The sequence below is a fragment of the Balaenoptera physalus genome (assembly GCF_965194825.1).
Source record: "Balaenoptera physalus genome assembly, chromosome: 7".
Lineage (NCBI taxonomy): Eukaryota > Metazoa > Chordata > Mammalia > Artiodactyla > Balaenopteridae > Balaenoptera > Balaenoptera physalus.
Window position 1 is genome coordinate 1,055,387 of NC_138886.1, and position 20,653 is coordinate 1,076,039.

At 60.5% G+C, this 20,653-nt stretch overlaps 1 protein-coding gene and 1 long non-coding RNA gene across 8 annotated transcripts; one reads left to right on the forward strand and one right to left on the reverse strand.

Annotated features, from left to right (window-relative positions):
* The first annotated feature begins 2,800 nt into the window (after positions 1–2,800).
* Positions 2,801–8,040, forward strand: LOC309664582. Of its 2 annotated transcripts, none has more exons than XR_014265937.1 (5): positions 2,801–3,164; positions 3,626–3,667; positions 4,036–4,124; positions 6,206–6,296; positions 6,821–8,040. It is a non-coding gene; the product is annotated as an uncharacterized lncRNA (long non-coding RNA). The 2 variants fall into 2 exon arrangements; XR_014265938.1 differs by having other exon boundaries at positions 7,520–8,040.
* Positions 8,041–8,498: 458 nt separating this feature from the next.
* Positions 8,499–16,702, reverse strand: DIPK1B (divergent protein kinase domain 1B). 6 transcript variants are annotated; one of them, XM_082470044.1, is made up of 6 exons: positions 16,448–16,702; positions 12,883–13,017; positions 10,675–10,791; positions 10,363–10,470; positions 10,083–10,259; positions 8,499–9,619 (listed from the first exon to the last, which is right to left on the reverse strand). In XM_082470044.1, the coding sequence occupies exons 1-6, from the start codon at positions 16,508–16,510 to the stop codon at positions 8,807–8,809; spliced, it is 1,413 nt and encodes a 470-aa protein (XP_082326170.1). In that variant the 5' UTR covers positions 16,511–16,702; the 3' UTR covers positions 8,499–8,806. The 6 variants fall into 6 exon arrangements, with proteins under 6 accessions (XP_082326170.1, XP_082326171.1, XP_082326173.1 ...); XM_082470045.1 differs by having other exon boundaries at positions 10,675–10,740; positions 16,448–16,700; XM_082470047.1 differs by lacking the exon at positions 12,883–13,017 and having other exon boundaries at positions 16,448–16,697.
* Between the last annotated feature and the right edge of the window lie 3,951 nt (positions 16,703–20,653).

Genomic DNA, 20,653 nt, shown 5'->3' on the forward strand with positions numbered 1-20,653 from the left:
AGTGGAGGTGGGGGGATGGGGGGGCAGGGCCAGGCCCGGGGCTGGAAGGACGTCCTGGTGTCTGTGCCATGCGACAGCATCCCCTAACTTAGCGCGTGCAAGGACAAACACTGCCCCTCTCAGTGTCTGTGACCAGGAGGCAGGCTCAGCTCAGCTGGGAGCCTCTGCCCCGCGGTCCCCCAGGAGGCTGGGCTGTGGTCTCAGCTGAGGCTCAGTCAGGGTGGGGTCTGTCTCTGAGATCATTCTCGGGTTATTGGCGGGATTCAGTTTGGACGGGGGCTCGGGTGTTTCCTGTCTGTGGGCCGGGACCCAGTGTCGGTTCTTTGCACTGGAGCCTCTTAGGGCAGCTTGTTAATACCTGATCTTGCTTCTCTAGAACATTGTACCAGAGACAGAGAGACAGAGACAGGGAGAGAGAATGAACACAGGAGGGAGGGAACCAGGCAGAAACTCACAGACTTATCATAAACCAGTCTTGGAAACAACCACCCATCCCTTTTGCCCAATTCTATCCATTTGAACCCAGTCCCAAAGCCCATCCACCCTCAGGGGAGGGATGACACAGGCATGTGTGGCAGAGGCAGGGAGGCTGGGAGCCGACGTGGGGCGGCCCACCCACAAGCCGAGGTGAGACAGGACGGGAGGACCTGGAGGGTTGTATGTTATCTAGCACTCATCTATGGAGTAAAGTACATTATTTCATTTTTATTTTTTAAAGGTTTTTACTCCAAGGACAATAAATGTAAAATAATGAATTCTAAAGGATTTAAGAATTAAGTAAAGAACAAAGTCCTCCCACTCTAGCAGGTGGTGCCCCATTTCCCGCCCTCCCCCTCTGTGTGTGCCTGTGCCTTTGCGGGAATCGGGCAGGGAGGATTCTGGGGCATGTGCTCTTCCAGAACCCGGTTTCCCCTGGTGGACACTGGTCAGTCCATCCTCTTCCTCTTTTGCATTTTCTGGGGCCCTGAATCAGAATTTCCGAAGAGCCCCTACTGTGGATGTTGGGTCCATTTCCTATTTTTCTCCCCCATCACTGTGCTGAAGGGAACATCTGCGTCCATACTTCTTCATTTGTTTAGAACAGATCCCTGGAAGTGGAGAGACTCAGTCTAATGCAAACATGATTTTAACGTTGGTCACAGTTTCCAACATCTGAGATCTCCTTGACCACTCTGAGCCTTGTTTGGGAAAGCAGGGGTCCACACTCTGGGGCTGAGACTCCCGGGAGGGTGGCAGAGGCGGGGCTGTGTGTGGGGTGGGCGTGAGCGTATGAGACAAGGTTTGTGCTGGACACACAGGGAGCAGTCCCCAGAGGCTGAGGTTGGGCCGGGAGCAAAGATAGTCGCCCCCTATGTCCCCAGCTTCCAGAGCTCCAGCTCCGACCAGTGACCCTGCCTGGGCCTGGGGAGGACTGTGGGTGTTGAGCTGGGGTGCGGCAGAGCTGGGTGACCTTCCCCCTGCCCCCAGGAGCTGTTCAAGAAGGTGGTGCCCTACCACTGCCTGGGCTCCATCTGGTCCCAGCGGGACGAGAGGGGCAAGGAGTACCTGGCTCCCACCGTCCGTGCCACCGTCGCCCAGTTCAACAGTGTGACCAACTGCATCATCACCACCTGCCTCGGGGACCGGAGCGTGACGGCCCGCGCCAGGGCCAGGGTGGTGGAGCACTCGATCCGGGGGTGGCCGAGGGATGCTGTGAGAGGAGCAGGGGAAATCCCTCTCCGGTTTTGGAAACTTCTTGGAGAATTGGGTCTCTGGCTTGCCAGCTGGTCCCTCTGGCTGGGACTTAGCTTCCTCCAGGCTGTTGGGTGGGTGGGAGGGGACGGGTCCTTCCTTCCCCAAACCAGCTAAGCCTGTGCCCGCAAAACCACGCCCCATTGCTCCTTCTGTCTGCACTGGGCTTCAAGCGGAGGGCACCCCCCCTGCCCTGGGACAGGGTGCTGCTGGGAATGCTCTTGGCTAAGGGGCCAAAGGGGCTGCCCAGAGGGGCAGGTCTGGGGTTCCCCACTCTGCTCCGAGGACAGGTGCTGCTAACCACAGAGAATCCTGTAGGATTGTTGCCTCGTTGGCAACACCTTACACTGGGGTGTAGCCCAAGTCAGCAATAACTTGTTAGCACGTGAGAAATCTCAGGGGACTAATGAGTTCATGGCGGGTCCTTCCTGACCCCACCTCAGAGGTCTCCCTGTCAAAGGGGGCAAAGTGTTGCTCCCCAGCGCCCCCTGGCAGCCCCTACCCCGTGTCAGAGGTGGGATCCAGGAGACCCCTCCTGAGAGAGGGAAGGCAGAGTTCCCTAGCTGTAGGAAAGGTGAAGGCTTTAGCAGGGCCTCAGACCCAGCCCGAGGGGCAGGGGCTCCAGGGGGGCTGCGGCAGAGACAGCAGCTCAGCCAAGCCTCCCCAGAAAGCGGGAGGCCCTTCTGCAGGGAACAAAGAGGTGGCCCCAGCTTCAGGGACGCTCGTGGGGTCGGGGCAGTAACTACGGGAGACGTTATCAAGTGCCTCTGTGCCTGGCCCTGTTCTAAGTGCTTCGCAGGAGCTGACTGGTGCTGTCCCGCCGGCCACGGGTCCGGGCCGTACCCGCGGGCGGGAAGGCGGGACCTTCTGACAGCTGGGAGGGGCTGGCTCGGGAAGGGCCCGTGAACGCGATAGGTGAGCCCAGGAGACCAGGCCGGGGAGCTCGGCCGAGGTCCGGAGGCGCCACGTGCGCGGTGCAGCCTGGAGGGTCCGCTAGAGGGCGCTGCGGCGGCGGCGAACTCGGGGCGGGCGCGGATTGGGCCTCGCGGGCCGCCGTCCGCGCTATAAAAGGCGCGGCGCGCTATCGCGCGTCCTTTCCGGGCGGCGGGTGGGGAGGGAGGGTGAGTGGCCTGCTGGGTTCGCGCGGCCTCGGGGCCGGAGCCCGGGTCCCCGCCCGCCCCAGCGGCCGCCGCCGGCCGAGCCCCGCCCTCCGCGTCTCCATCGTGGGTCGCGATGGTCGGGTGTGCGCCCGGGTCCGCGGGACAGGCGGGCGCAGAGCTCCTTTGTGTTGGCGCGGGTGGGTGCGGCGAGGTTCCGGCGCCTCCGAGGAGCATCGTGGGTCTGGGGCTGGGGGCGCCGCGGATTGCTATCCTCTCCGCACTTTCCCGGCTCTGAAGCCTCGAGAACACGGTTAGGCAGCAGTAGTTTAATGGGTGAGTCGGGACATTTCATTCAGAAATTGCCCACCCCCCCTTCAGCGCCGCTGCTTTCCCTGCTTGCGACCTGGAGGAAGTCACTTTATGCTCCCAGTCATCTGTTGTTTTGTCTTTAAACGGACTGGTTGTCACTGCTTGCTCTAAGAGTGAGGCGGTTTCTGAATTATAGTGTGTGTGTGTAGTACAGTGGGTGTGAATGCGGTGGCCTCCTTGTGGAAGGGGTGGCCGCATTCATAGCCTGGTCCCTTGATCACCTGCGGTCTGCACCACTGTATTGTAACCTCCAATTTCCACACACCCCCAAATTACACAGGGAGTAAAACACGGAGGGTATCTGGGTTTGGTGTGTAGACACGTGTAGGCCTGGAGGTCAAATGCAGCAAAACAAAGCCTGGGTGAAGGGCCTTTTTGTGGGCTTGTAAGGTTGTTATAAAGCGTGGGTTTCTTTTTTTCTCTAGGGAGTTTGCCTGCTGGGAACTAGGGGCCTGCTGGGGTCTCAGGTGAGTTGACACGTGTGCTGGGACAGGTTTGCGCTGAAGAATAATTTTTGTGCTAGTGGAATGCCTTTTTTGTTACATCCTAAGCACGGGGCCAGGGCACCCATGTGGTCAGGGAATAAAAACTTGAGTTATTTAATCTTCTGTAGGCACTGCCCCTAGAGGCGTTGCAGATGCGGCTGCTGTGCCGCATTTGTGTCATTAGGGGGCGGAGAGAAGCGAGGCTTGACTCTGCCCAGCGTTCTGGCCCGTGGACATCTGGATGATTGATAGTCTGACACTTGACGGTGTGCTGACGGTGGGGGGGGCGGGGTGTGTGTTTACTGGCAGCCTGAAGCCTACCGTGTAAAAGCACTTTAATTCCCTCCTAGTTCTATGGCTGGCCGCGGAACACGAGGTTGCCAGGTGTGTGACGGCAGCAGGTAGGAGTGACCCGCTGGTGCAGTGATGAGCAAGAAAGGTGAGTGGGTTTCAGTAAGGCTGACTTGCTGAAGATTTGTCACATTGGATTAAAAAAGGGTGGCACTAGAATTTTCGTTTCCAGCGTGAGCTCAATAATACCACCTAAGAATCTGAAATAATTTGACTTACTTTGGGTGGATCCATGGGCAGTTAACTCTCTCCTAAAAGAAATTTTATGATGGGTTGTGCAGCCAGAAACTCTAGAAATAAAGTTGCCAGGTTTAAACGTTACAGAGACAATTCCGAAGGCCAGCTGTGCTACCTTACGTGAGGTTTTTCTAAATTCTAGATAACTGTTTCCTGTGTTGCCTTGTTTAGTGTACTTCTTTGATCCGTTGATCTGTCTAGGACCTCACTAGTAGCTCCCTGGGAGAGGGTGCAGAGATTTCTAAGGAGGGCCCTCCTGGCTGCACTGTGATCCCCTGGGTTCGTCACACACCAGCCTACTGCAAGGTGCCAGCATAGGCAGCCCTTTTTAATTTTTGCCTCGGGCTGCCCATTGCGGGTCTGAAAGGTGACAGTGTAAAGGTGAAGGGTTCATGTGTCAGTAGCAGCCTTCACTAGTTCTTCTTTATGTATAAGTTTATTTTATTTATTTTTGGCTGCGTTGCTGCACATGGGCTTTCTCTAGGTGCGGCGAGCGGGGGCTCTTCTTCACTGGAGCACGGGCTCTAGGCGCACGGGCTTCAGTAGTTGTGGCTCGCGGGCTCTAGAGCGCAGGCTCAGTAGTTGTGGCACGTGGGCTTAGTTGCTCCGTGGCATGTGGGATCTTCCCGGACCAGGGCTCGAACCCGAGTCCCCTGCATTGGCAGGCGGATTCTCAACCACTGCACCACCAGGGAAGCCCAGCCTTCACTAGTTTTAAATACTGGCAACAGTAATAACGGCAGCCAGCTTTTCTTGCACTCTGATTCTGGGCCAACCACTTTTGTTCAGTACAGGAAGGACAGCGGCTGTTCGCCTGTGAAGCTAGGCAAGAATGACCAGCCGACACAGTCCAGACCAAGGTGAGAGGCAGTGCTTTTCTGAGCTCCTCCTGGAGGCCTGCTGGGCGGGCGCGAGGGACACTGCCCTGCAGATGCCGGACTTGCCGGCACCACGGGTGCGGCCGCCCTGCTGCACCTGTGACGCTGGGGCGGAGAGGAAGCGGCTATTTCTACGCTCAGTGCTCAGAACAGTGGGCACTAAGAATGGTTTGTAGCCGGACATCCCCAAAAGCTGCGTGAGGGAGCACCTTGTTTCCACGTGCGCTTGCGGTGGGAGCTGTGCGCAGGCCCTTGAAGACACTGATATTCTTTTTCTTTATAAAATAAAGCTCGTTGTGAGAATTAAATGAGATATGTGTACAGGCATATGGCAAGCTTTGGGCACAATGGGATTGACCAGGAGAGCGTCTCCTTACTGGAAATGATTGTTCTGTTGGTCTGTCTGGCAAGGAGTTTTTAGGAATCCTTGGGCAAGTTTGACCTGCATCCCTGGCTGAGGGCCGCTGAGCTGGTATCAAGGCCCTGTGGGGCTTCCAGGCCCTGTTCAGAGTAGGACCCTAGGTGGGGGTGAGGGGGGCCCAGAGCCACTGGTCCACGAGCACGCGTACTCTGAGGACCTTGAGACGAGTCACTCTGGAAGGAAGGCCAGAGGTTCACTCCTGGCTTTTGTCCTTTCGGTGAGGCAGAAGTCGGGCCCCTTTGTGGAGCCCCTCGACAGGCCGACCGTAACCCTATAAAAAATGATCATCCAAACCAGGGGTGTCTTGGTCTCCTTGCAGGTGGAGAGTGCATTTTGCTGTTTCCTGAAATGTTTAAGTTGGAGGGTTGAACAAAAGCTGTAGGTTAGTGGCTCTCGACTAAGGGCAGTTTGTCCCCCTCCCAGGGCACGTGGCAACTTGCAGGGCAGGAAAGGGATGGGGTGCTGCTGGCATCTAGTTGGTGGGGGCCAGGGCTGTGGCTACGTGTCCTGTGGTGCCCAGGACGGCCCCACAGTAAAGCTACAGGGTCCCAAATGCTGATAGGGTCGAGGTTGACAAACGCTGTTATAGAAAATAATTTGGGAGGGATTCACAGATTGGATTCCATTTCTCAGGTCCGTGGGCCCAGCTCGGTCCTGTGCGTCTGGTCAGTGGAATAGACCTGCAGGTGTGGCTCTTGTCACTCTAGGACTGGCTTCATGACAGGTAAGTTGGGAGCGGGGTGCCTGGCTGGGGGTCTGACAGAACTTTTGGACCCTTTAATACAAGCACATGGTATGAGTTGTGGCTGTGCTTTGAGGGGAGGTGAGAATGTCCAAGTAGCTGACAGTGAAAGCCACCGTGGGCAGAACTGGTGGTGAGGCAGGACAGTGGCCTGACCTCGGCCACCTCCCCGTTAGACGGCGTGTTGGCAGCAGATTGCCAGGCCTGTGGCTCAGGCGGCCTGGCTGGGTGGCTGTGGCTGCAGCATCTGAAGAAGCACTTCCAAGACGGCGTGCTCTGGCTGCTAGCAGGGGCCCGGGGCTCCTCACGACACGACAGCTGGCTCCCTCCAGAGCTGGTGTGACCCAGCCTCAGAGCCAGCCCTCATGCTGATGCCCTTGGGAGGGACCATAGGGCGGGCGGGAGCTGCCTGCACAGCATGTGTCTGGTTGGCTCTTAATCCAAGTTTTGGGAGTGTGCTCTTTATTTTGTTGTTTTTTGTTGTGTTTTGTTTTTTGTTTTTTGAGAATCTTGAACACTTGGCTACTCCTGGCCGCTACTAAGCAGCTACCAGAGTTTTTGCCCGCTTCCTCGTATCGTGCGCTGTGGCTTGTCAACTGGAGTGGGGTTGGGGTGACAGTGTAGTTGCCGGAAGCAAGCAGACTTGCTGAGCAGAGAGGGTGGCAGGTGGCGGTACCTCCGGTAGGTCCACCTTTGAGCCCGGCAGCAGCTGGGTTTCCTGTCCCATCCTACTTGGTAGAACCTCCCTGGCTGAATTCCCCTAGAAACTGGGTGGAATGTTCAGAAGGAGGGGAGCAGGGCTTGGCATGTCTGGCAGGAGAGGCTGAAGAGGCTTAAGCAGCTGTGACCTTGCATTCCAGAAGCAGTTGCTCTGCTGAGGAGGCTTGACTGTGGTCCAGTCCATCCAGCACGGGGAGGCGCGGCTAGTGGGTCATCTCGGTTCTCTGTCTGCAAATCCTGCGGATGCGCCCAAGGCACCGCCCTCAGTTCTCCAGGAGAGCGCGCCGGAGGGGAGCCAGGGGGTGTGCCCGACTCCGCACCGTGGCCACGCACATCCAGTCTGCTGGCGAGGGCAGTGGGCAGCCGGAGGAAGTCATGGCCTTGGGAGTCTCCTGTGATGAAAAAGAACCTGCGGGCTTATGAAATAACTTTGGTGTGGAACATTGGTGTGCTGAAAAGCAGTTCTGTGTGCTTTTCCCCCCTAGTGTGAATCAGCAGTGCTGAGGCAGCAGGCGAGATACAGAAGTGTGAGCAGAGACCGTCTGGAAGCCCCAGACTCCAGGGAAACTAAAGGTGACAGCCAGCCTAATGAAGAGGACAGGAGTTGGGGGCCGGTGGCGGTGGGGCAGGAAGGCGCCCAACGGCAGCGTGGCCCATCTGCGGTGGCAGCAGCCCAGCAGGCGCCCCTCGTCTCAGGGCCCTAATCCTGGCTCCAGCCGGCTGGTCAGGGGAGCTGCAAGGTCTTCTGGGCGAGCAGAGCCCACAGTCCTGAGCTGTTCTTCTCTGTGTTTGGGTCATCTCCCCCCATCCAAGGGGAGAAATCTAGATGAGGTTTAAGAATCAGTGCTTTAAGACTGTGGATCTCGGGGTTGAAACCTCGGAAGACATGTTTTCAGCACAGGGTGTTAAAGTGAACGGAAGGATTCAACCCCTTTTCAAGGAGGGTGTCTCCATGCGGGCAGAACTAGAGAATAAATGGGTCTTGAATAAACTGTCTTGACTTGCGTTTCTCTGATCAGCCGAGGCCCCAGCAGGAGTTGAGGGTGTGAGAGGGTCAGGCTCCTGGGCTCACAGCTTCTGTTTTTGGGGGAGGAGGGCATAGGGAAAAGGGGACCCTTGACTTTTTCCAGGACAGTGGGTGTTACACCTAGTGGCTCATTGGCATCAGTGGAGAAGCCTTCCTAGGCTGGGCCGCGCTGTTCTGTGCAGCAAGCAGTACAGGGAGAAGTTAGTGTAGAAGCTCTTACGAGAGAAGAACTGGAGAAAAAACTTCTGTCAGCCCACCCTTACGTCCCCGTCTGAACCACACCGGATCCGGCTTGGGGGCTCAGCTTTCAGCGCCCTTGCCCTTGGCTCCAGTCGTAACCCCAACCAACCAACTGCCAGGATGTAGCTGCCCCCCACCTTGCCCTTGCCCTCCCGCAGACCGTCAGGCTGGGGTCTGGAGTGGGCTGTGGGGACTCAGAAAATCTATTTATTTACACAACATGTTCTCCAAAGTAACAAAACCTTGGTCTGGGCAGGTCCCTCGGCCAGCCCTTGGTGCTCAGGCTCTAGGTCCTTCCCTCTCCTGTTCCAGCTGAACAGTCCTGTCTGGGAGCCTAGAAAACCCTGGGGGTGGCGGGGGTAGGGGCAGGAGCCCCACGGCTGCCCGAGCTCTGGGGACCCGCAGGCTCTGGACCCTGGAGCAGCCCCGTCCTTTGGGGGCGGGAAGGGGGAGGGGCCGAGGGCGGGAGCGGTTCCTGGGCAGAGCGGGAGGGCCCGGCCGGCCATCAGGCGTACTTGGTGTTGGAGATCTGCTTCCAGAGCAGGCTCCTGAGGTGGCTCAGCACCAGCGAATGGTGCGCCTCCACCTGGCTGGCCAGCCCGCTCAGCGTGGTGCACGTGCGCAGCTGCTTGCCCAGCTCGGCGCGCAGGCCGGCAGGGGCGCCGGGCAGCAGGTAGTCCCGCAGCAGCTCGCACACCTTGGCCAGGTTGGGCTGCACCAGGTCGCCCTTGCACTGTCGCAGGAGCGTGTCGCAGGGCGCCCTGCAGTCGCGCCCGTAGGTGCAGTCCGCGCTGTGCTCGCAGTGGCGGCCCCGCAGGAAGCGGCGCACGGCGGCCTCGGGCGCCACCTGCTGCAGGTCAGCCATCCTGAAGTCGTACTTGGCTGTGTAGCCCACGTTGGCTAGCGTGGTCTCGCACATGTAGAAGGTCCCGTAGGCGCCGTGGAAGAGCTCCTCCACGAACTCCAGCAGGCCGATGGCAATCTTGGCGCGCCAGGGCCACGCGGGCCCCAGCCACTGCTGCAGGGCCCCGTGCAGGGCGGGTGGCAGCAGCGGGCGCAGCAGGGGCGGGAGCGCAGCCCCGGGCCAGGAGCTGTGCGGGACCCCCTCGGTGATGTACAGGTCCCCGCAGTAGCCCAGCAGGCGGGAGGCGTGCTCCTTCTCCTGCAGCGACAGCAGCAGCAGGAACTCGTTCCGCTGCAGCAGGGCCCACACTGACTTGGCCTCGGCCAGGGACACCCTGTGGTCCTTGTTGAAGTCGGCCATGAGCAGGACCTGTCCGACCAGCGCGGGCAGGGAGGGTAGGTCTCCCAGGTTTGCCTGAGGTTTGGGAGCAGGAGAGAGGAGGCCAGGGCGTCGGGCAGCCGGCCAGCAGGCTGCGCTCCGGACCCCGCGCATCCGCCAGGCAGGGGGAGCCCCGCCTCCAGCCGACAGGATGGAGGGGACAACCGGGGACCTGCGAGGCCCCCTCGCCACTCCTGGAAGCCCACCTGCGTCGTCTCTCCCCCAGCGCTCTCGGAGCCTGGGGCCCTCGGCACAGAGGTGGAAGCACTGGGTGGGGCCCACTCACCTCTCATCTGCCCCCCTCCTCCTGCTCGCCCCGGAGATGCCCCTGGGGCGGGGCCTCAAGCCTGTGGGTGCGCTCCCTGAGGGAGGCTCTGCTTGGAGCTGGGGGGCTAGCCGGGCACCTGGCTGGCCCGTGTGGCCTCCACCCGGCCTGCCTCCTGCCCTGTCACGCGTCCCTGGGCATGAACTTGACTGGCCCCCAGGAGGGCCAACTGACCTTGAGAAAGCTGAGGGTCATCTCCTGGAACTCCTTAATCGAGGTGCCCCGGGTGGGCTTGTCAAAGAGCACCAGCTCCCGCCGGGGGGCCATGTCTGCCCCAGCCTTCGAGTCCAGGCTCTCCTCAATGCCACACTTGATGGTCACCTCCTTGCCCTGCCAGAGCCCGCTGTACACCTGCACAGGACCACAGGGACCCTCCGTGCAGATGTGCCCCTCTGGCTGCACCGAGGGCGTCTGAGCCCTGGGGCTGACCCTGGCCCGACCCTGCTGGGCTTACCTGCTGGCCCGGGACAGAGGAGAGGCAGGTCCTCCACTCCACCTGGCGCAGGTTGCACAGGTCCTGGCAGATGGAGCCTGAGATGATGCCCTTGCGGTACTGGTCACACTGAGGAGAGGAAGACGCAGGAAGTGGCCTGGGGGGCGGGGGCTCGTCCTGCCCGCCCGCCGGCCCCTTCTTTAGCCAGATGCACAGGGAGAAGCTTTCTGCAGTAATTAGGTCAGGCTCTGGAGTAGCTGCCGCCCCCGCTGGCCCCTTCTCGGCTCTAGACGAGGCCTTGCAGCCCCCTGAGTCCTGGGGGTCTGGGCTGACCTGAGCAGGAAGGTGAGGCCGGGGTGGGGGGAGCCGTGGAGTCTGGAGCGAGTGTGGGGTGAACTCCTGGGTATGCATCACCCTTGCCATGGTGCCCAGGCCCTTGGTGGCGAGGGCCTGGAGGAAGGAGAGGGAAGGGCGGTGCAGAGAGTGTGCTGAGGGGCGGGAGGCGCCACAGGCCCTGGACTCACCTATGGGAACCAGGGAGGAGGCCACGACAGCCGTTCAAGAGGAAAACCAAGAGACCACACACTCATTCTGCTACCTTGGAGGGAGGCCCTCCGCCACAGGGGTCTGTTCTGACCCCTGAAAAGCCCCAGGGCCACAGGGCCTTTGTGGGGTGGTCTGCCAGGGAGCGTGGGCGGCAGGGCTGGGCCAGGGCGGGGGAAGGGACCTGTCGGCCACACCGCCCACCAGTGTGGGGAGGGGCTTCCACGGAAGCTGAGGTGGGCAGTGTGTCCATCAGCCTCAGGGCTCCTGCGACCCATCAGACATCTCCCCTCCCAGCCTGTTTACTGTGTGCAGACGGGGCGGTGGTGGAGACCCGGCCGGGCACCCAGAGGTCCATGGGCACCGGCTCCGCGGCCCCTGGTCCTGCCTTCCCCACACACACACTGGGTGGCCTTGGACAAGCTGTGGAATATCTCGGAGACGGCTGGTACCCCCGTGAGGCGGGCAGGTCTCCTCTGGAAAGGAGAGGGTGTCCCCACGGCGCCAGGGACGGGCCTCAGGAGCGCGGGGCCCAGCAGCCAGGGCACTGGGAAAACGGAAGCTGCAGCTCCTCTGGCTGGGAGGGGCAGGTTCCTCCTCTGCTCCCCCAGGGCCCCCCGGTCCTCTGCATGTTGGGGCGCTGCTGGGGGCACACAGGAGGTACTCAGAAAACACCCGCCAGCTCTGAGCACCTGCTCACTGCATGCCACTGGCCAGACCCCATCTCACGTCTCCTCCCAGGTCTTGCTGCCCGCAAAGGCCCCTCCACCCACTGCCAGCACCAGGCGGACCCCCGAGGGGTCCCCAGAGCAGGGCCTTTCCCTGCCCCAACCCAGAGGACGGGCTCCATCCCCACACACGCCTGCCCCTGGGTCTCCCCAGCCCCCCAGCTCGGGCTGGCCCCTAGAGGGCCCCAGTGAGCCTTTCTGGAATAAACGAGCTTGCCTGAGAATGGCCGGGAGGCCCGAGGCCTCCTCTGAGCTGGGACTGTGCCCTCGGTGCCTGGTGGCAGCCCCGCCACCATCAATGGGCCCCTTACAAGTCCCGACGCATGGGCTCTCCCGCTCTGGACCCCCGTGCCCCTCCCACCGCCACCTCTGGACTTTCCCAAGTGTGGCCCCCCTGGGACCTTGCCCATAACAGGCCTGCTGAGCCCTTCCGGGGCGCCACACAGACTCCCAGGAGGAATGCCCTCATCCTGCAGAGGAGGAGAAACTCCAGGCCGCCGGCTGGTGCGAGGCAAATGGAGACGGGTTCAAGGCGGGCGTCTCCCACGGCTCCCCCTTCGAGACCCCAGGAGCTCTGCTGGGGCAGGGCAGGTCCTCCCAGGTCCGTCCCCAAGTGGCATGGAGGCCTCAGAACCCTGGTCGGCTCGCCAAGGGCTCCAACCTGCCCGGGGAGGCCAGGCAGGGCGGCCGGGGGGATCAGAGTCTGAGGTTTGCCAGGGCCCCTTCGGCTGGCATCACCTCGCCTTCCAGCCAGTCACAGGGCATCAGCAGGAGCAGTGAGCCACCCCGTGTGCACGCTCGTGGGCACACAAGCACTCACGTGGACAAGCACACGCAGGCTCACGCGCCCTCACGTGCACGTGCACGGCCTTGCTGTAGAGGCCATGGTGGCGACTTAGCGCTGTCTCCCGTCTGAGGCCCCGAAGACCATGCCCCGCAGCCTCCTTTGCTGGACCCCTGGCCCCAGGAGAGGCCCTCAAGGCCACCAGTGCCTGCCTGTCGCCGTCTGGGCTAAAGTGTCTCCCTCCCGGACACCTCTACAGCTGGCTCCGTCCATCCGTCCCCGGCCGCCCGCATCTGCGCGGCCTCCCCTTGGCCTCCGCATTCCTCTCTGGCCTCCCCCATGGCCCGCCGGGGGCAGCTCTGCAGTTGGCACGGTCAGATGTGTCTTAAAACCCGCTGAGCCGGCGCCTCTGAGCCACATCTCTAAGCTGCCACGGCAGGAGCACTGGCCCAGGAGCCCACAGGCCTGGCCCGAGGTGACACTTACGATGACCACCTGGCAGATGTGCCCGCGGCAGAGCTCAGCGTAGGACGAGTAGTGCACGTAGGCCAGCCAGCTGCCCGCGAAGACGCCCAGCCAGACCAGGAAGACGTACTTGACCCTGAGGCCCGGGAGCCGGCCCTGCGGGGGAGGGGGCCATGAGGAAGCGCCGCATTTGGGGTGCTGACCCCACGTCCCGGACCCCAGCCTTCCCGAGGGGTGCCCCCCATCTGGGGGCCAGCACCCACCCAGCCCAACGTCTCCCTCCCCCTCCGCCTACCCACTATGGGTGGGGCCGGGGCCTGGTGTCTCCCAGACCTTTAAATCTCACGGGCAGGTAAAAATAAATTCCAAAATGAGGGAGATATGGGGTAGACGCTCTTTATTTTGCTGAATAAAGAGATTTTGAACAATTTTCCCTCCTGTCCTGCCCGCATTTCATAGTGACGTGTAACCTCTGCACAAGGTCAGGCGGGAGAAGCACCTACGCCCCCGCGCACTGTGCCCCTGGCGGGTGGAGATTTCGGGCTGGACCCGGGCCAGCAGGCGGCGCGGGGTTGGCGGCACGGTCACCCTGCGAGCCGTTAAGAGACACGGCCTCACCCACCCACGATCACAGAAGCCAAAGGGTGGATACAGCCCGCTTGTCTACTGACAGATGAGTGGATAAACCAAATGTGGTCCATCCACACGACGGAATATTATTCAGCCACGAAAAGGCAGAGAATCCTGACCCAGGCTACAGCATGGGTGACTCTGGAGGACATCATGTCCAGAGTCATCTGTCTCCAAAGGAGACAGATCCTGTGATTCCACCCAGGTGAGGGCCTCGAGGAGTCAGATCCACAGAGACAGGAAGGGCTGGGCGGGGCCAGGGGCTGGGGAGGATGGGGAGTGAGTGTTTAAAGGGGACGGAGTTTGAGTTTGGGAAGATGAGACGGGTTCTAGAGACGGATGGTGACGGCTGCACAACAATGTGAATGTGCTTAATGCCCCTGAACCGTGCACTTAAAAATGGTTAAGATGCTAAATTTATGTGACGTATAATTTACCACGACAAAGAATAGATAACTAAGACATGCAGCCCCTGGCCCTGCTGCCAGAGGCTCTGTCCCAGAAGTCTGGGGTGGGCCGGGAACTGCTTCTATGGAGGGCTCAGCCCCTCTGCCAGGTTTCCCCAGCTGACGGGTAGAATCACAGGGTGGGAGGGTCCCAGAGCCCTGCAGGAGCTGGGGGCACTGTCTCCCATCCAGCCCCCAAGCCGGGATTGCAGGGGCATCAACTTCCTTCCCTACCCCTACCCTGGTAATTCACAGGCCTCACTGGCTGCTGTCCAGGGGCGGCCAGCTGATGGGATGGGGTTACCAGGCGCTGTCCCGTGCAAGAGCTCAGACACCTTGACCAGGCAGCTGAGCCCCAGAGAACAGGGCCCGGGCCCAGGGACCAGGAGGGCAGGAGGGCAGGAGGGCCTGGGGCTTCAGGCCAGCCTGCCCCAGAGGAGAACCACTGCCAGCCCTGGTCACGCACCCTGCCACCTGTGGGCCAGGGAGCGGCTCCAGTCCTGGTTAGTCTTGGGTCCTAGTCACCTGGGGGCTGGGGCCCAGAAATGCGGCCAACGGGTCCCCACTGAGGACAGGGCAGGGGCCTGCAGGCCCAGCCCAGGCATCTGTGCTCATTTTTACGGTTCTTCCAGGAGAGGCGGGGTCCTCACCTCCTGCTTCCCTGGCACCAACTCACGCGGCTGGCCAGCCGGGAGGGGCTGCAGGCAGGAGGACCTCTGAGAGCTCCAGGGGCCTGGGGTGGCCCTGGGGCAGAGGGAGAGGGTTGGCTCTCAGGCCCACTAGTGCCTGCCACTGCATCTGTTTCCTCCAGTTTTGTTCAAAGGGAAAAACAGGAAAGCAGAGGAACAGTGGGTGGGGGGCCGGGGAGCTGGGGCTGTTGTCTGGCAGGACGAGGTCAGAGGACTTCCAGCCGCTGGTGAACCAAGCCCCAAGGCGGAGGTGGGCAGGGCCTCTGCGGGGGCCAGCGCTGGGAATCCTAGGGGGATGGCCAGGAGGAGGGCACGCTGTAGCCTGCACTGGACCCAGGGGCTGCCCTGGGCCGGACCCAAGCTTCCCAGACTGACTGCAGGGCCCACCCTGGACACTGCCCACTGTCCCGCCGGACGCCCTCCAGCTCGGGCCTTCGCGTGGCGGCCCCGCTCCCAGGACACCGTCCGCACTTGGCTAGCTGTGACCGAGCCCCGGGCCCTTATCTTAGGCGGGCACCTCCTCCAGGAGCAGTCCCTGCCCTGGCCCCGTGGGTCCTGTCACCCATGGGTGAGTGCGCCCCCAGGACAGGGAGGGCCTTGCTCCTCAGTGGGTCCTGTGCAGCTGCTCCCCCACTGGGGCCTGCCCGGCTCCTCGTGAAGCCGCTTGGGGGGGTGGTCACTCGGGGCCAGGGACCCACATGTGCCACGACCTCCAACCCTCACTACCAACCCAGAAGTGTGCTTCACAGGCAGGGAGACTGAGGCTCGGGGTGTGTCCTGACATTAAGGGGGGTCCTGGGCTCAAGCCACTGGGAACCCACCAGAACCCCTCTCCTGTCCATGCCCATCTGCCGTTCCCGGGCTGAGCTCAGAGGCCTGACACCCAGGGTCCGGGACCCGCGACTCTGGCCTCCCCTGCGGCAGCTCGGTCAAGGCCTTTCCCTCAGGACGGGGGCTGCTGCACCCCCTGCCTCCCAGCATGGGGGTGGACACAGACCCTGGGCTCCCACCTTGCCCAGCGCTGGGTGGGGACCGCCACGAGCCCAAGGCCCCAGGCGGGCAGGGAGGGCTTCCGGCGCAGACAAGCACAGGGTTACCCGGCTCCCACCCTTCTCCCCAGAGGGGAGCACCGTGGCCCGGGCTCCGATCAGGGCTGTCTCCTTCCGCCCAGGGGCTGGGGTCCCGGAGGGCACTGAGGTCGTAGGTGTGGCCTGCTGTGAGATCTGAGACTCTGATGTGGGCCTGGCTCAGATCACCCAAAGCAGAGGTGACAGGGTTCCTGACAGCTGGCACCTGAGGCAGCCTGGGCCTCCCCTGCAGACGGCAGGGTCCTGAGAGGGGCAGTGATTCGTCCAAGGTCACTGTGGGGTCCGGGCACACTCCTAAGCTCGGGCTGGCTGGGGGACGGCCCGGGGGGAGGGTATGTCCTTCTTAGGGTGGTTCTGTGTGTCCCAAGTTTTCCATCACAGAAAAACAAACCTGGTCTTTTAAGTCGAGGGAAGCGGGGCGGACTTGGTGTGGCTTCTGGGCCTGCGGGAGCAGGTCCAGCCCGCGGCGGGGTGGGGCCTCCTTCAGCCCCAGAGGCAGGGGTGCCACCCTGCAGCATCCGCTCACCGCATGGACAAACCTCACCCCAGTCCCCAGTGTCCTCCCTGCCCCCAGCCTCCCCGGGGGCCACGCACCGCAGCGCTCATCGGCCTCGAGTCCCGAACCCGCCCGGGGCCCCAGGCTGGACGCCGCGCGCCCCCGCCGAGGCCCGGGCCCCACGGCGGGCGGGGCGGGGGCGGGAGCCGGCCGGGGCCGGGGCGGGGGCGCGCCTACCTGCAGGCCCTTGGAAAAGGGGCAGAAGAGCACCAGGTGCGCCAGGCGCCGCAGCCGCCGCATGGTGGGCGCGGGCCGTGCACCGGCCCAGCTCGGCTCGGCTCGGCCTCAGCCCCGCGGGCCGGCCCGCAACAGCCGCCGCGCCTCCTCCCCGCCCCGCGTCCGCGCCGGAGCGCTCGCCTCTGACGGCCGGGCGGGCGCGCGCGGAGGGGAGGCGCGGGGAGGGGGCGCGGCGGGGACGCGCGCGGGGTGGGGGCGGGGAGCAGAAGGCGGGAGAGGGCGCGTGGCCGCGAGGGGGCGGTGCGGGGGCGCGCGGCGGGGAGGGGGGAGGAGGGGAGGGGGAGGGAGGGCCGGGGGCGCGGCGGCGCTGCTGGTGGGAGGTGCCCGCGGCCCCGCCTCCACCCTACCGCCCCCCCTCCCCGCGCCCCGCCCCAGAGAGAAAGGGGAGGGCGCCGAGGCCCCGCCCACCCGCGCCCCCAGCCCGCACCCTTGAGCGGCGCGGCCATCACGGGAGGGGACTGTCACGGGCGGGGCTGTCGCGCGCGCCCCTGCAGGGAAGAGACAGGTGGTGGAGCCGGGCGGCCTGAGGAGGTCCCACGGGGCAGGGTCGGGGGCGCGGGAGGGGCGGTGAGCCCAGAGACCGGGGCGTGTCGCGGCTAGGTCCCTAGTGGGGTCCCGTGCCAACCACCCAGCCTGGAGGTGCCGTGGACACTGCGGCAGCGTTTGCCTCTTTCTCCCACTGTGTAAAGAAATACAGGAAAATGCGCCCTTTCACTGTGCATCTCTGCCGGTGTTTACACAGACAGCCCTGTGGGCACCAGCGCTTTCAGGCCACAGAACATTTCCACCCCCGAAAGACCCCGGGGCCCCTCTTCCTTCCAGCCCTCCCGTGGCCCAGCCCTGGGGAGCTCGGGCTCTTCCCCTGCACGTCACATAAATGGAATAAAGCAGCCACAGCCTTCAGGTCTGGCCTCTGTCGTTAGGCAGAGGGCCCTGGAAATTCAGCACCCCCTCTTTGCCAGGGGCACTCCCGGCACCAGGCACCAGCTTGGTCAGCCAGTCACCACCTGAAGGCCCTCGGAGTTGGTTCTGGCTTTGGGGGATCAGGAGCAGAGCTGCCATCAAGCCTGCGTTCGAGTTTCTGTGTGAAGGAAATTCATTTTCACTGGGGTGATACGGAGCAGGGATGCTGAGCGGTGTGGTCAGGGTAGGTTTAACTTCCTCCAGAGTTGCCAGGACGCTTTCTGGCTGCACGTTCACATCCCACCGCAGGGTATGGGAGTCCTGGTTGCTCCACATCCTCAGTAGCACTTGGTATTGTCCGTTTTTAAATTCTGGCCATTCGGGACTTCCCTGGTGGTCCTGTGGTTAAGACTTCGCCTTCCAATGTAGGGGGTGCGGGTTTGATCCCTCGTCGGGGAGATAAGATCCCACATGCCTCGCGGTCAAAAAACCAAAGCATAGGGCTTCCCTGGTGGCGCAGTGGTTGAGAATCTGTCTGCCAATGCAGGGGACACGGGTTCGAGCCCTGGTCTGGGAAGATCCCACATGCTGCGGAGTGGCTGGGCCCGTGAGCCACAATTACTGAGCCTGCGCGTCTGCAGCCTGTGCTCCGCAACAGGAGAGCCTGCGATAGTGAGAGGCCCGCGCACCGCGATGAAGAGTGGCCCCCGCTTGCCACAACTAGAGAAAGCCCTTGCACAGAAACGAAGACCCAATACAGCCATAAATAAATTTAAAAAAAAAAAAAAAAAAGTTCTCATCACAAAGAAAAAAAAAAAAAAAAAAACCAAAGCATAAAACAGAAGCAATATTGTAACAAGTTTAATAAAGACTTTAAAAAAGTTCCACATCAAAAAAAAAAAAAAAAATCTTAAAAAAAAAAATTCTGACCATTCTACTGAGTGTGCAATGGTGTTTCTTTGTGGTTGTTATGTGCATTTCCTTAACAACTAATGATGTTGAATATTTTTTATATAAATTTATTTATTTATTTGGCTGCGTTGGGTCTGTTGCTGCGCGCGGGCTTTCTCCAGTTGCAGTGAGTGGGGGCCACTCTTCGTTGTGGCGCACGGGCTTCTCATTGCTGTGGCTTCTCTTGTTGTGGAGCATGGGCTCTAGGTGAATGGGCTCAGTAGTTGTGGCTCGTGGGCTCTAGAGCGCAGGCTCAGTAGTTGTGGCGCAAGGGCTTAGTTGCTCTGTGGCATGTGGGATCCTCCCAGACCAGGGCTCGAACCCATGTCCCCTGCATTGGCAGGCGGATTCTTAACCACTGTGCCACCAGGGAAGCCCGATGTTGAATATTTTTTATGTACTTAGTTGCGACCTGTATATAATCTTTGGCAAAGAGTCTATTCAAAAATTGTGCGCATCTTTTTTTTTTTTGTATTGTTTCCTTGTTGTTGAGTTTTGAGAATTCTTTTATATCTTCTGGAAGCCTGTACATTATCAAATATGTGATTCGCAAAGATTTTCTCCCAGTCTGCGGGTCTTTTCAAAGAGCACAAGTTCTTAATTTTGATGAGGTCCAATTTGTCCATTTTTTCCTTTTATTCATTTGCACATGTCCAGTCTAAGAAATCTTTTGTTTGTTTGTTTTTTTATAAATTTATTTATTTATTTTTGACTGTGTTGGGTCTTCGTTTCTGTGCGAGGGCTTTCTCTAGTTGCAGCGAGCGGGGGCCACTCTTCATCGCAGTGCGTGGGCCTCTCACTATCGCGGCCTCTCTTGTTGCGGAGCACAGGCTCCAGACGCGCAGGCTCAGTAGTTGTGGCTCATGGGCCCAGTTGCTCTGTGGCATGTGGGATCTTCCCAGACCAGGGCTCGAACCCGTGTCCCCTGCATTGGCAGGCAGATTCTCAACCACTGTGCCACCAGGGAAGCCCTAAGAAATCTTATCTTTGCTTAACGCAACCCAGGGGCACAAAGATTTCCTTCTGTGTTTTTCTTCTAGAAGTTTTACAGTATTAGGTTTTACATTTGGGTCAGTGATTCAATTTGAGCTAATTTTTGTACATGGTGCAAGGTATGGGTCAAGGCAGTGTTTTGGTTTGGGGTTTGGGGCTTTTGTTTGTGGGTTTTTTTGCATGGATATCCAATCGTTCCAGCACATTTGTTGAAAAGATGAGCCCTGGGATGGTTTTGTAGCGGAGTGCCTCCAACAAGACACTGCCCTGCAAGCAGCTTCCCCAGCTCCCAGATAGTGGTTTTCCAGCAAGTTCGGGAGGACAGATTTCCTGCAATTCTGCCAACACCACAGTGACTTCTCTGCTGTCCCGAGAGCCACAGCTGAGCTCTGCCAACAAGATCTCAGCCTGGGTGCAGGGGTTCCAGCTCAGCCCTACAGGTTACTTCTTTTTTTGGCTCTGCTGCGCGGCTTGTGGGATCTTAATTCCCTGACCAGGGATCCAACCCGGGCCCTCGGCAGTGAAAGCGTGGTGTCCTAACCACTGGACCACCAGGGAATTCCCTACAGATTACTTCTTGTGTCTGTTCTTCACTCCAATCCTCCGTTACAGTTAGTAATTCTTGTAGCAAACTTTCCCGGTTGAGATTGCCATGTGCCTTCTGTCTCCTGATGGGACCCCAACTGACACAGGTCCGGTGCAAAAGGGACATGGGCATTATTATTTTTATTTATTTTTTTTGCCACACCGCACGGCTTGCGGGATCCTAGTTCCCCAACCAGGGCTTGAACCCGGGCCCTCGGCAGTGAAAGCGCAGAGTCCTAACCACTGGACTACCAGGGAATTCCTGACATGGACATTTTTATAAAACTTATGGAGACCCACTACACCCCACACTTTGGACCACGTGGCCCACCCGCGGGCACCCAATGTCCTCAACCAAATGATCGTTATACTCGGATTGATAACCAGGATGGTCCCATAAGAGAGTCCAGGTGGCTGGACCAGAATTAAGTTTGCATCCCCTCGATCCCCTTGTGGACCATCCAGGCTGGCCAAAGGGTCCCCTTAGGAGAAGGGAGAAGCATCTGCTCAGGGGGGTTGGGGTAGAATCCTGATTATCTCCAAAGGATCTGCGTAGCCCCACCCCCACCCTTTCATGCTGGCCATTGCCAAGGTGACCAAACAGAGGTGCTCCTCTCTGGGGACAGCCACATTCAGTGACCAAGCTGCCTGGCTAAGGTGTGTGGGCCAGGAGGAGGGGATGGAGGTAGAGGCAGACATCTCCTAAGCGAACTT

Bases quoted from the DNA above. Each gene is read 5' to 3' on its own strand.
- DIPK1B (XM_082470044.1), bottom strand. From the start codon at position 16,510: ATGCGGCGGCTGCGGCGCCTGGCGCACCTGGTGCTCTTCTGCCCCTTT. The intron at 10,792-12,882 runs GTAAGTGTCACC...TCCTTCCTCCAG, and splicing joins ACATCTGCCAGGTGGTCATC to GCCCTCGCCACCAAGGGCCT. The intron at 10,471-10,674 runs GTCAGCCCAGAC...TCCTCTCCTCAG, and splicing joins GGCCTCACCTTCCTGCTCAG to TGTGACCAGTACCGCAAGGG.